The sequence below is a fragment of the Myodes glareolus genome, chromosome 1, assembly GCF_982192425.1.
Source record: "Myodes glareolus chromosome 1, mMyoGla1.1, whole genome shotgun sequence".
Classification (NCBI taxonomy): Eukaryota; Metazoa; Chordata; class Mammalia; order Rodentia; family Cricetidae; genus Myodes; species Myodes glareolus.
Window position 1 is genome coordinate 102,413,335 of NC_142026.1, and position 12,476 is coordinate 102,425,810.

The window sequence follows — 12,476 nt, forward strand, 5'->3', positions numbered from 1 at the left end:
TTGCCTTATTTGATCTGTGGTCTTAGGCTGCCACGTTGTCTGCCTGACAGCAAGTATGGAAAGCAAATGTAAAAGTGGACTTGAGAATTTTAATTTCAAGTTAAGATTGGAAGCATCCATTCTGTAGTCCCAGTGGGGCCATTCAGTATTTTAGACCGCTAATGATTTAAACGTTTTAATTAACACAGTTTAATATTGTAGAATGAATAACTAGTATAGACAGGATATTTATTTCTGTCACAGTCTTAAACATTTTCCCTTCAGGATTCCTTTCAATGGCTAACAATCACTAAGGACCACAAACAGCTTCTATTTATTTTAATTTGTGTTCATAGCTTGAAAAGTAAGCTGAGAACATTTCAAACATACTTATAAATTATTAGCAATAATAAATCTGTTACAATGAACACTGATATCACACTTTATGGCATACATAATTCTTTTGACAAAAAAAATAGTGAGATGAGTGACTATACATTCTGCATTTCTGAGAATCTTGTTAACATCTGACCTAATGAGATGACAGTAGGATTGGTATATATACTTAACCATTTAAACTCTTTCAAAGTCAGACATCTTTTAGCTTCAGTAAAATTCAAGTAAACATTCATGTGAGGAGAAAGAATACAAAATGCATTTAAATTTTTAGAACACTGTTTTCTTTTCTGCTGGAGGACTATGGAAAAGGTCTCAGGGATTTTCTGAAGCCACAGAACACTTTAAAATTGTCTGCCCTTTAGGGGTGATCAATCACCCTGGTTGACCTGAGAAGCTGGTAAAAGTATAAGAGATCACAGTGACATGCAAGCAACAATGACATGGCTGAAGACTGTACTTCGGATTACAGTTTTCATTTCATTTCTTTGGGAAGAATGAAGCAATGTAGAGGTCAATGAGACTGAAGTGTATGAAAACTAAATGTCAGGGTCACTGGAAAATCACAACTTAGCTTAATATACAGTAGAATTTTGGAGTCTTATATTAAGAGTGTTTTGCTTTTATTCAACAGTTGAATTTCTATGGGAAAAATTTCAAGCTACTCACATAGGAATTTGGAGAATTTCTCAAGAAAACTGATTTGAGGTATATTAGTAAGTCAAAAGCAAAACTAGAAAACATCCTGGAGGCATAAAAATGGGTGAGGGGCAATCATTCAGCTCAAATATATGAAACTATATTGTGACTATTGCTTTATTTCTTCATATACCATGGTTTTATTAAAACTTTTGTTCTATAGTTAATGAACTAAAATAGTAATTTGTGAATAAAAATCAATTTAGCATAATGAACTCACCGAAACAGCACAGTTTAATTTGTTTGCATGACTATCTCAAAAACAGTTATTAATAATACTTCTTTACCCATATTAGAGAAGAAGTTGATTTTACTACTGAGATACTGAAGCAGGAAAACAGACAAGGGAACATTTCTGAGGCTTTACACTGTATACAACTGTGCTGGGAATTTACAACCTCTTTGATCTCATGACATCTCTGATGACTTTCCGAAGTGTTTAAGAAGGGAACATGTGTGGTATCATTTGCAAGAACAGTGTGAAAAGATTTACTGGGTTTATGTAGAGACTTCACACAGATTGAAATGGCAGAGGAAGCAGTGATGTGTCCTAGTGGTCTTTACCATAATAGTGTGACTTCTTCCTGTCTAAAAGCATAAGCAAGGCTTTGTTTTGTTTCCTTTTTCATGTATATTAACTCTTTGCTTCCTGTTCAACAGAAGCAAATTGTGAACTTCACCAGAATGTGATTACATAAAATTCTAATAAAAGTAAGTATAAAATATAACCTTTGTTTTTTCCTATCATTCTCTGATCAGATGAACACTAATGAGATTATAGATGTCATTCCCACATTACAAGTGTTTTTTTTTATATCTGTATGCTTTTTTTGCAATAAAAATGAGCCTAGATTAATTAGCTGTGGTGGAAACTGTTGAAAATGTGTGAGCATGCACTAGAAACATCTCCCAGAAGAGGATCACAGGAACTAGATCAGTCTTCTCTCCTCTCATGCTTCACTAACCATAACTAGATTTCATTTTGTCTATAGACCTCTGCCTGCTTTCACTCTTTCTCTCTTACTTTCTCTCTTTGTCTGTCTGTCCGTCTCTCTCTCTCTCTCTCTAGATACTTTACTTTAGAATTCTTGCCATTGTAAATATCTTCTCAACATTTTTGGCATATGAACCCCCATAAACCATTTAGACTGTAATTGGAAGAGAAGCCCGAGTCTGGTAAGCGACCATAAGGAAAAACATGGCCTAATCATACTGATCACCAATAGTTTAGTATCTTCCAGAATTTTTGTCTGATTCACCACAACACACACAATCTTCCATTATTTTTATTTCTGAGAAGTTGTGTTCTCTATCGTTTTGTTACTAATATACTTTACCCTCATCACAACAGTATTGAATGAAATGTTTGCTTTAATAATTCATCCATTATAATTTGTTTAAAGAGGCATGTTTTACTCTATGCTTTACCAATGTAAAATGGGTGTGGATGTGATAGATAAGGACTGACTATAATTTATATTGACTTTAGAAGAAGAATGTTAAGTCAGGGTTTTTCTGTATGTTCAATATAAAAGGACTCAATAGGAGAATGAGTTCTGTATTTTATAAATAAACAGAACTTTATCAAGTTTCCAACCAAGTACGAGGACTACGATTTGGACAGACTATACTTTATTCTTTGTCTCGAGAAAAGTCATGTTGAAACTATTTTGAGAGCAGAACTCGTCCCTTGGGCGAGGAGAAAAAGGCACATTCGTGCAAAATCCAGGTGCATAATATTTCCAGTAATCCAATAAGAATGTGGGAAAAAGAGCAGTCAGACCTGGTTCTCAGTATTGGTAAATTGTTAAAGCAAGTGGTACAGTGGGATTTTATGTAAAACATCGAAAACATACCTTCTTTCTTTTCATCCTTTTTAGCTGTGGCTGAAATAATGGAAAGCAAACATTGTTAAAATATTAACTGACCATTCCTTAGAATATACCTCATAATGTGAATATGCATCCTAGGTACTCATAAATTCAGTCATCACCCATGAACCACTAAGTCCACCTAAAACTGCATAGCTATAACTATATAAGTAATACATTTAAACAAAATAAATATTTATATATAACTTCATAAACGTACTATAAATATAACTATATAAACAAAAACTGTATAACTTTGTGAAGACTTCTTAAAAATAAGAAATGAGAATATAGAAAAAGCAAATAAAACTAAAATATACATATATTATATATATATTGAATCACATAGACCAGAAGACAAGTTTATCCTTCTGTAAAATCACCTTTTCAATTTAAATTTTATGCATTGTTATATCGGATAAATTACAACTTCTCTTTGAAAGTCATAAAACATAAACTATGTCTGTATCCATCAAAATGTAAATGATTTTCTACAAAATATATCATTTGCTCCTGAAGAAATATATGTTGATTTTAAGTCTATTTTTCATTTGCAGTAAAAATATACTAAAAATACCATTTATGAATTCTACAAAGAATAAAGTCTATGAAATTTAAATTTCTTCAAGATCTTGCAAAAATCTATACTTATATCAAAATAATCCTTTCTAAAATAATAAAATAATTTTTAGGAATTATTAAAATAATTTCTAGAAACAATAAAATAGTAATGAAATAATAATAAATAACATAATATTTCAGCTATAATTTGATGGCATATCACACTTAGGGTTCAGTTTTACTTGGTCTACTTTCAAACTGTATGTCTATTATGACTTTATTGTCAGTAGTGTAGAAACTTTATCCCTTTGTATAATTTCTTGAAAAGATCAATTATTTCTTTGTTTCTGTACATAGTTTAATTATTTTTCTGCTATATGAATGATCTCTGGAAAATCTGCCATGCTGAGAGTGATTATTCCCATCCTGCTGTTTCTTATTTGAGTGTGTCACTGCCTTTCTCTGAATACATTTCTACAGAATCGGATGCCTCATTGCTCAGGTTGCTAAATCTACATTGGCAGCTGCCTTCCTATCAAGAAGAGCTTTAATGCCATGAAGAGACTCAAGGTTACTAGTCAATGATAAATTCAACAATAATACATTATTTGAAATAATAGTAATTCAACAATAATATTTTATTTGAACACCAAACTTTCAGAGGTTGCCTTGCCTAAAATGTGCTTTAGTGTAAATCACTGAGCCTGTGGTCCTGAGGTGAAATCTGAAGTGCTTCATGTCTTTCCAGCCCTTCCTGTTCAGTTCCATTAGCATTTGGCTGAAGTTAATTTAATTCCTGATTCAAGTTGTTCTTCAACCACTGCATCATTATCAGAACTTCGAGGCAAAATAGAAGAGCCTAATATCCTTGTAATTTTAAGAGAATAATAACATACTTGATCACATGTACATACACACACACACACACACACCACACAGAGAGAGAGAGAGACACACACCACATACGTATGGACACAATAAGAACTCATTTTAGGAAAAGTTATTTGCCCGTGGAATTTACCCTGATATATATTTCATATAAACTCACTCTGTTTTTCTAACTCAAATAATATGTATTACATTCCCTATATAAACTTTTGTAAAGAAGAAACAATTTTATTGAACTGGTAATCAGAAAGAAAGCTTAAAAGTAGCTCCCTAGCCCTTAACCATGCTTGCATAAATTGCTGATAAATAAGATTTAGGTCAGATGCAATACATTCAGTCATATCTCACAACACACTGTATGCTAATGAGTTTGCTGCGAGGCCTCTCTAGCCAGAAACAATCATACCACTGTCTAAATGCATCTCTTTTATTGCTAAATATCTCAGCACTGCATAATCTAGTGTAGAAGAGAAAATGGATATACTGTTCGATGAACATTTTCCCTACTGTTTTCTTAAACTCTTCTCTAAACTTTTCATAGGTGACAGTAGCAGAATTCTTGTGTCTCCCTTTTGTGTTTTGTCTAATTGCTACTGGTTTGAGAATATACCACTTCTACTTTTAAGTCCTGAGGAGATCTGTGAGTGATGGAAGTAATGTTCTTGTGTGGTTCATAAAGTTACGGTAATTATTTTTGTAGTATATCAGGAATCCAGCTTTTGCAATGTGAGCATTTAGATAATAATATTGATTTTCTAACATTTCAATAGACTGTTAAAATATGAAACAAGTCATAAAATATAACGTATGTAATCAACCCCTTAGAAACTGTTATGGTAATAGTTAATCTGTGCATTTTTATGTATTTATTTGAGGTTTGTTTTTGAAAATATGTATTAAAGCATCTTGAATGAAGGTTGGAGTTAATGCACTGATTACTTTTCTTCACGTATGTAAATTCAGCATCATTCTCAATAGAACTTGTTCAAAAGGCTAAAGAAATACCTGCCTTAAAGACTAGTTAGTGTTCATGGTACTGGACGGTACTCTATCAGCCACCAAAGTAAAAAGGTAAACAATAATTCAGCTTCAAATCCTTCAGTCTACAATTGTGGTTAGTTTTTTTTTCTCTTTACGCTTTTCGTTCTTTTGGTGGGCCTGAAACCCAGCTAGGTTTAATTTTAGCCAGCTTTCCTTAGCTTAAATTAACCTGTCTGGCTTTTACCTCTGGACTTTTATCTTTTTGTATTTTATATGCCTTTATTTTCTTAATCCATGAGTTGCTCTGTAGCTGGTGGCTACCCCATGATGTCCTCCTCCTTCTTCTCTTGTTCCTCTATCTTACTTTGTTCTTTTTCTCCTATTTTTTCTCTCTTCCTGCTAGTCCTGCCTATTTCTCTCTCCTGCTCTGCTATTGGCCAGTGAGCTCAGGTGTTTCAGATAAGAAGGGGGGTAAAGTTTCACGGAGTTAAACAAATGCAACATGAAAGACTATAACACATCTTTGCATCAATGTTCCACAGCATAAAAAATGTAACACATCTTATAGTAATATTCTATAAAATACAATTGTAACCTGCCAACAAGATTTTCTGACCCAATGATGACACAAATCTTGTTAGAGTAACCAAACAATATTTGATTTGATTTAAGGTCAATCCATGAGATGGAACTCAACTTTAACACTGCTTGGGTGGCCCAGAATCTGAGACTACACAAGCTAGGAATCTAGGAAAAAGCAACATAATAATACTTCGGTAAAGAACATGCCAACAAAATGACTCCTTACGACATTTTGCCATAGTCATAGATCAGTGACTTGCTCAGTCATCATTGGAGAAGTTTTCTCCTGCAGTACATGGGAATAGATACAGAAGATCTACAGCTGGACAATGTGCGGAGCATGAGAGACCTTGGAACACTCAGTCATAAATGGATGTCTCCAATAATCACATCCCCACCACACATCTTAGGTAACCATGCAGAAGAGGAAGTGGAAAGCATGTTTTAGCCGAGAAGGGATGGGGGGCCCCGAAGAAATACAGCCAATACCAAGCAAACACAGTGGAATCTATGATCATATGAAGTCACAGAAACTGTGACAGCATGCACAGAGCCTAGAAGGATGGGGCCTGATGTGGTCCCAGTGATGAGAGCAGAACTGGAGACAAGCTCCCATCCCTAATCTTTAAACTATCTCCAATTTGTAACTAGACACAAATAAAAAGTATGTTTTCTCTAACAGAGTCTCCCCAAGAACACAAGCCACCCTTGGGGCCAGGATCCATCCCCAGGAGTAGATGGCCAACACAAAATATCTCTGGAAGTGTTTTTCTCTCACAATGCTTTGGTTATGCATTTTTCCTTTTTTTTTCTTTCTTTTAACAAGTCTACTTATAACTGAAATATTAGTTCTTATTTTGCTTTAATGGGGGATTTCTTTGTGTTACAATGTGTATGTCTATATGCCTATATTTGTGTCTTTTATGCTTTTTGTTTGAATCTTTGGGTTTTTTGTTCGTTTTCTTGCATTCAGGTATACTTGTTTTATTTTATTTCTATCTCTTAGATGTCTGTTTGGTTTCTGATGGGAAAGAGTAAGATGTGGGTTTGTGTGGGTGGCAAGGTAAGTGTGAATCTTGGAAGATTTGAGGGAGTGGAATCATAATCGGAATATATGTATGAAAAAATCTATTTCCAATTTAAAAAAAAATTCTAGCAACAGTTTGTTTACTGCAAAAGAGCAACCAGCAGATGGCGCTCTTCTGCAATAAACAGCTTTTGCTTTGTCTCGAAAATGCTATGAATGGAAGAGATAAAAAAGCAGTGGTGTTTTTCTTCATTATTTATTTACTTATTTTTAATTGTTTCTATTGAGCTATAAATTTTTTCTCTCCTCTCCCCTCCCCTTCTATTCTTTCCGATGGTCCCCATGCTCCCAATTTACTAAGAAGATCTGGTCTTTTTCTACTTCCCATGTACATTAGATCCATGTATGTCTCTCTTAGGGTTCTCTTTGCTATCTAGGTTCTCTGGGATTGTGAATTACAGGCTGTCATTTTGTTTTTGTTTTGTTTTGTTTGTTTGTTTTTATGTCTGAAAACCTCAGTAATATTTTTAAAGTGTTGATTACCTACCTTGTGCTGTGACTTTTGTAGTTGTTTGTTTGGCTTCAGATTTTCCTGGCTCTAAAAAAAAAAAATTACAAACCTTAGTATAAATATTTTCTAAATCAGACACAAACATAGTGTTGCCAACACATATACTTGTCTTCTGTTTTTCATTTGATATCAGCATGTTTAAAATTATACTGGTTAGCGTTTTAGAACATTATTGGATGATACAACTGACTGGACAGAACATTATGGGTAAGAGTGATTCTGAGGGCTCAGCCTTAGATACTCCTCCAGCATTAACCTCTCCCCAACCCAAGGGTTAGAGATCACTATGAAAGAGGAAACTAAAGAGTGCAAGAGCCTCTGGTTGGGGGAGACGATTGAGAAATGTTGACTTGTTGACTTGTTAGGTCATTAGACTCATGAATAGCTGTAGTTTTGGCTATTTGCTGCAATACACAATTGTACACAGAATTTGCACAAGATCAAGTTAACCAAACTTCGAGCATGGATGCTTTAGGAGCCTTCTAATTGCAGAAGAAGAAGAAGAAGAAGAAGAAGAAGAAGAAGAAGAAGAAGAAGAAGAAGAGGAGGAGGAGGAGGAGGAGGAGGAGGAGGAGGAGGAGGAGGAGGAGGAGGAGGAGGAGGAGGAGGAGGAGGAGGAGGAGGAGGGGAGGAGGAGGAGGAGGAGGAGGAGGAGGAGGAGGAGGAGGAGGAGGAGGAGAAGAAGAAGAAGAAGGAGAAGGAGAAGGAGAAGGAGAAGGAGAAGGAGAAGGAGAAGGAGAAGGAGAAGGAGAAGGAGAAGGAGAAGGAGAAGGAGAAGGAGAAGAAGAAGAGAATTTCTCATTTCTTTTTGGGGCATGGCTTCTAGCAAATGCCCACTGAATGGCCCTACACAGATGTACAAATGGGTATCACTAATTAGGCTCAGATTATTAATTTGAAAGCAAACAAATAACAGCTGGGGAGATGTTTCAGAGTTTGAGACCATGTACTGCTTTTCCAGGGAACTTGAGCTCTGTTCACAACACCTAAATAAGAGGGCTTACAATTTCCTGCAACTCTAGTTCCCCAGTGATTTGTCTCCTCTGGGTTCTGAAGGCAATTGCACCAAAATGCTCATATCCACACTCAGACTACACACACTCACACACAAATTAAAAATAATAAAAACAATTATTTAAAATCAAGCAAATAGAATATGAAGTTGGGAGGCAGAAGTGTTGTCTTGGAGGACCCCAGGAGAGCTAGAGTTAGGTTGCAGGGATAAATATAATTGAAATACAATTGTGTATATGTCTAAAAATGATACAATTTTTCAAGAATAAATAAAAGTAATATTAACAAGGGACAATTCAACACCAAAATAGTTTGGCAAAGAGTAATAAGCTCAACTGTGTGAATGGTTCAGTATGTAAAGTGCTTGCCTGCAAAGCATGGTACCTGAGTTTGATCCTCAGAACTCACAGACAATAGCCGGGCATGGTGGGAGGCACTCATGACTATAACACTGAGGGACACAGTCAGTTCCTTGTGGCTTAATGTTCAGCCAGTCGAGCCATCTTAACACATTCTATGTCAATGAGGGAACTTGTCTTAAATGAAGGTGGACTATGTGTCTATGAATTGACAGCTGAAATGTCCTCCAAACAAATGTACACACGAATGCATATAAAAAGTGAACACACAAGTATATATGCAAATATTCTCCTTTCTTCATCTATCTATCTATCTATCTATCTATCTATCTATCTATCATCTATCTATCTATCTATCTATCTATCTATCTATCTATCTATCTGTATGTATATATCCCACACAGAAATTAATAATAAAAAAATAGAAGGGTGGTGGTGGTGCATGCCTTTAATCCCAGCACTCAGGAAGCAGAGGCAAGTGAATCTTTGTGAGTTTGACAGCCTGATTTATAAACTGAGTTTTAGGAATGTCAAGGCGCTTCACAGCGAAACCCCATCTCTGTAAGAATAATAATAATATTCCATGTCTTTGGACAAACAAAAATGTTTTGTCCTTTCTTCTAGAGATAATTTTTATTTATATCATAACCGTTATTATATAAGTAATAATTGTTCAGTTTTATATGAATGGAGTATCTATTGTTTTTTATCTATTTTTATTATTATTACTATTGTTATAGTTATTTATTCAAAACCCGGTTTCTGACTTCTCAGAGCATATTTGAATGACCCCTCTCTCTGCAAGATCAGTTACACATGGATGGGTATATTTTAAGGAGTATTCTCCATTGTCTCTTGTTTCTGCTGTACCTCAGTTCCCTCTCTAAAACTTGTCTTTATCCGTTCCCTTTCCAGAATTGAAACAAAACAAAACAACAATAACAACAACAAAAAATCCACATTGGTTTATTAATGCACACTGATTTGTTCTCAATACTGTTATTGTATCAAAGTTTCTTCATTTTAAGATTTAAGTATTTAATTTTATGAGAATGAGTGTTTTACGTGCATGTATGCATGTGCACTGCATGCATGCCTGATGCTCTCTGAGGTCAGAAGAGAGGGTTCAATTCCTTGGAATTTGAGTTACATACAGATGTGATTTAGCATGTGGATGCAAGGACCTGATTAGGACCCTATGTAAGAACATCAAGTGCTTTTAAAAGTTTTCTGAGACATCTTTATAGCCCACAAAATTCTTTTTTCTTTCTTTCTTTAGTTGATTTTATTGAGCTCTATATTTTTCTTTGCTCCCCTTCCTGCCTCTCCCCTCCCCTTCAACCCTCTCCCATGGCACAAAATTCCTTTTTAAAGGGACAGTCTGCGCAAGGCAATTTCAACAAAAGGAAATCTCAGGATCATATCAACAGTATGAATCCCTCACAATTCCATGTTCCCTGAGTTCAAAATCTTAAGTTAATGTATGCTAATTTACAGCCTCTTACATGAACAGCATGTCAGGAGAAGCTAATAGCATAACACCAAAGGCCTTTTCAACAGCTCTGCCCACTTGTGGCCACTCAGCAACAGCAGTCTCAGAACTACCAAGGACACCTGCAGAGATGATCAGATCTGACACTTGCTTGAACAGAACGCCTGTTTTCAGCAGAACTGTTTTTAGGTTTAAAGAGGAGACTCAAACCTGAGACCATAAATGCACAGCAAAAGAAACCTGTACCAGAGCTCACAGAGGTGAAAGCACATTAAATCCAGGCAAACCTCCAACAAAGGTATATTTTCTGCCTCCTTTCGATTTCCACCAAAGAAAAGAAACTAACACTATACCAGAGACAAATTCCAAACAAATGCAGAAATTAAAAAAATAATAATAAAGTGAGATACATATTCCTTACAGTTACTGAGAAGTTCACAAGTGGTAGCAAGCATCTTTTCTGTATCATCCCAACCAATGCAATCCAATGAAAAATTTCAAATGAATTTTCTATGTTGTTATTAACCCTTACTTAATAATTTTAGATATATATTTGCATCAAAGAATATAATTTTAAATAAGTTGAATGATCACAGTATTATTCAAATATTATAATAGCTCTGAAATTGATAATCGATATTTATGCCATAAAATCATAGGCTGGTATGTATAAGCCCTTATTTAATCTATTTAGTACCATAAAATAATGAAAGGGGCTAAAATTTGAATTGTAATAAAATTAATATTCCATATTAAAATGCTACCATAATTCCTCTCTCATGCTTTTGTAAAATAAATAGTCAACAAGTCACTATTCTAAACATCACAAAACATAGTAATACAAATAAATTGTCATGGGTCTCATAAGCCAAATGTCTCAACTTCTTGAATTCATAGGCATGGGAAAACTTGATTTAACAGAATTGAAAAAATATTGACACTATATATATATTTAATTAAAGAATCATTTCTGTCACATATTCAAATATTAAAAATGACATGTTTGTCATTATGGGTCAACATTTGTATCTTGACTTCAATTAGTGTTAGATTTAAGTTTCAAATATCTGCAAAAAGCAAATAAGCTTCTACAAAAGAACTCTCTCAGCATTTGCCTTTAGCTATTGGACAATAGATGATTATAGTATTATTTAAGAAAAATGTTTGCATCTGAAAATTGTTTTAAGGTCTCCTCCACCACTGAAAAAAAATCACTGCATTTATTATAGCTATTTTTTAGAATAAAGTAGGAGAAATGAATTACTGTTTCAAAATGGTAACGAGAAAATCTTGAATAATGTATTAGATCCTTCACTTGGAAAATGACAGTGAAATAAATAATAAAGAGCCCATTAAGCAAGGGAATAATCTGACAAGGGAAATGGAATGAGTAGAAACAAGTGCTAAGGCAAGAAATTAGTAGTGGTACCATGGTCTACACATTCGTCATTCCTTAATTTTAGTTTACTGGGCATGGCACTGAAGATTTCAATCTCAGGGTAGTCATACATTAAATTACTTACACAGCTGTTTCTTCTCACTAGTCAACAAATTCCCTACAGTTACTAATTGTTGCTTCCTATTCTCCATAACTTTAGAACCTAGAGATCTACTAACAAAATTATCTCTAATAAACCCAAAAGAAAATGCACAGAAAATCTAATGATAATAGTGGAAAAGTTCAGCTGACCAGACTGGTATTAAAATGAACAATCAATCTCCCTTGTTCCTAATAATTAATCATATACTAAGCAGAAGGCCTTTTCATTTTGAAGTTCAGAACTTGATTTTCAGTATATTTTATTGGAAATAGATGACATTTGTACAAGTGGAACTTTTGGTATCCCCCTAGAGCAAGAAGAAAGCAGCTCTTCATTAGGCAAGTCATGAATAAAATCCTTTGACTGATTTTCAAGAAAAGATAGTTCAAAGGGCAGTCCTTTGAAGGTTTTGCAAGACACAAGACATTTAGGTTAAGCAAGGGAACTAACTATAGAAGTTCACTGAAGGTGAGTTACTATGGTCTTGAGCACTCCTCCTGCCAACCTGGTCCATC

The 12,476-nt window shown here is 34.6% G+C and overlaps 1 protein-coding gene across 16 annotated transcripts in view; it reads right to left on the reverse strand.

The window, feature by feature from the left end:
* Positions 1-12,476, reverse strand: part of Trdn (triadin) — a 369,239-nt gene that overhangs the window by 139,984 nt on the left and 216,779 nt on the right. For 15 of the 16 annotated variants that reach the window (XM_087911137.1, XM_087911136.1, XM_087911148.1 and 12 more), the window contains 2 exons: positions 7,532-7,582; positions 2,931-2,960 (listed from right to left, as the gene is read on the reverse strand). In XM_087911137.1, coding sequence (XP_087767263.1) covers positions 2,931-2,960; positions 7,532-7,582 — 81 coding nt within the window. The remainder of the gene's footprint in view (positions 1-2,930; positions 2,961-7,531; positions 7,583-12,476) is intronic. The other variant, XM_087911160.1, reaches the window with a different exon arrangement.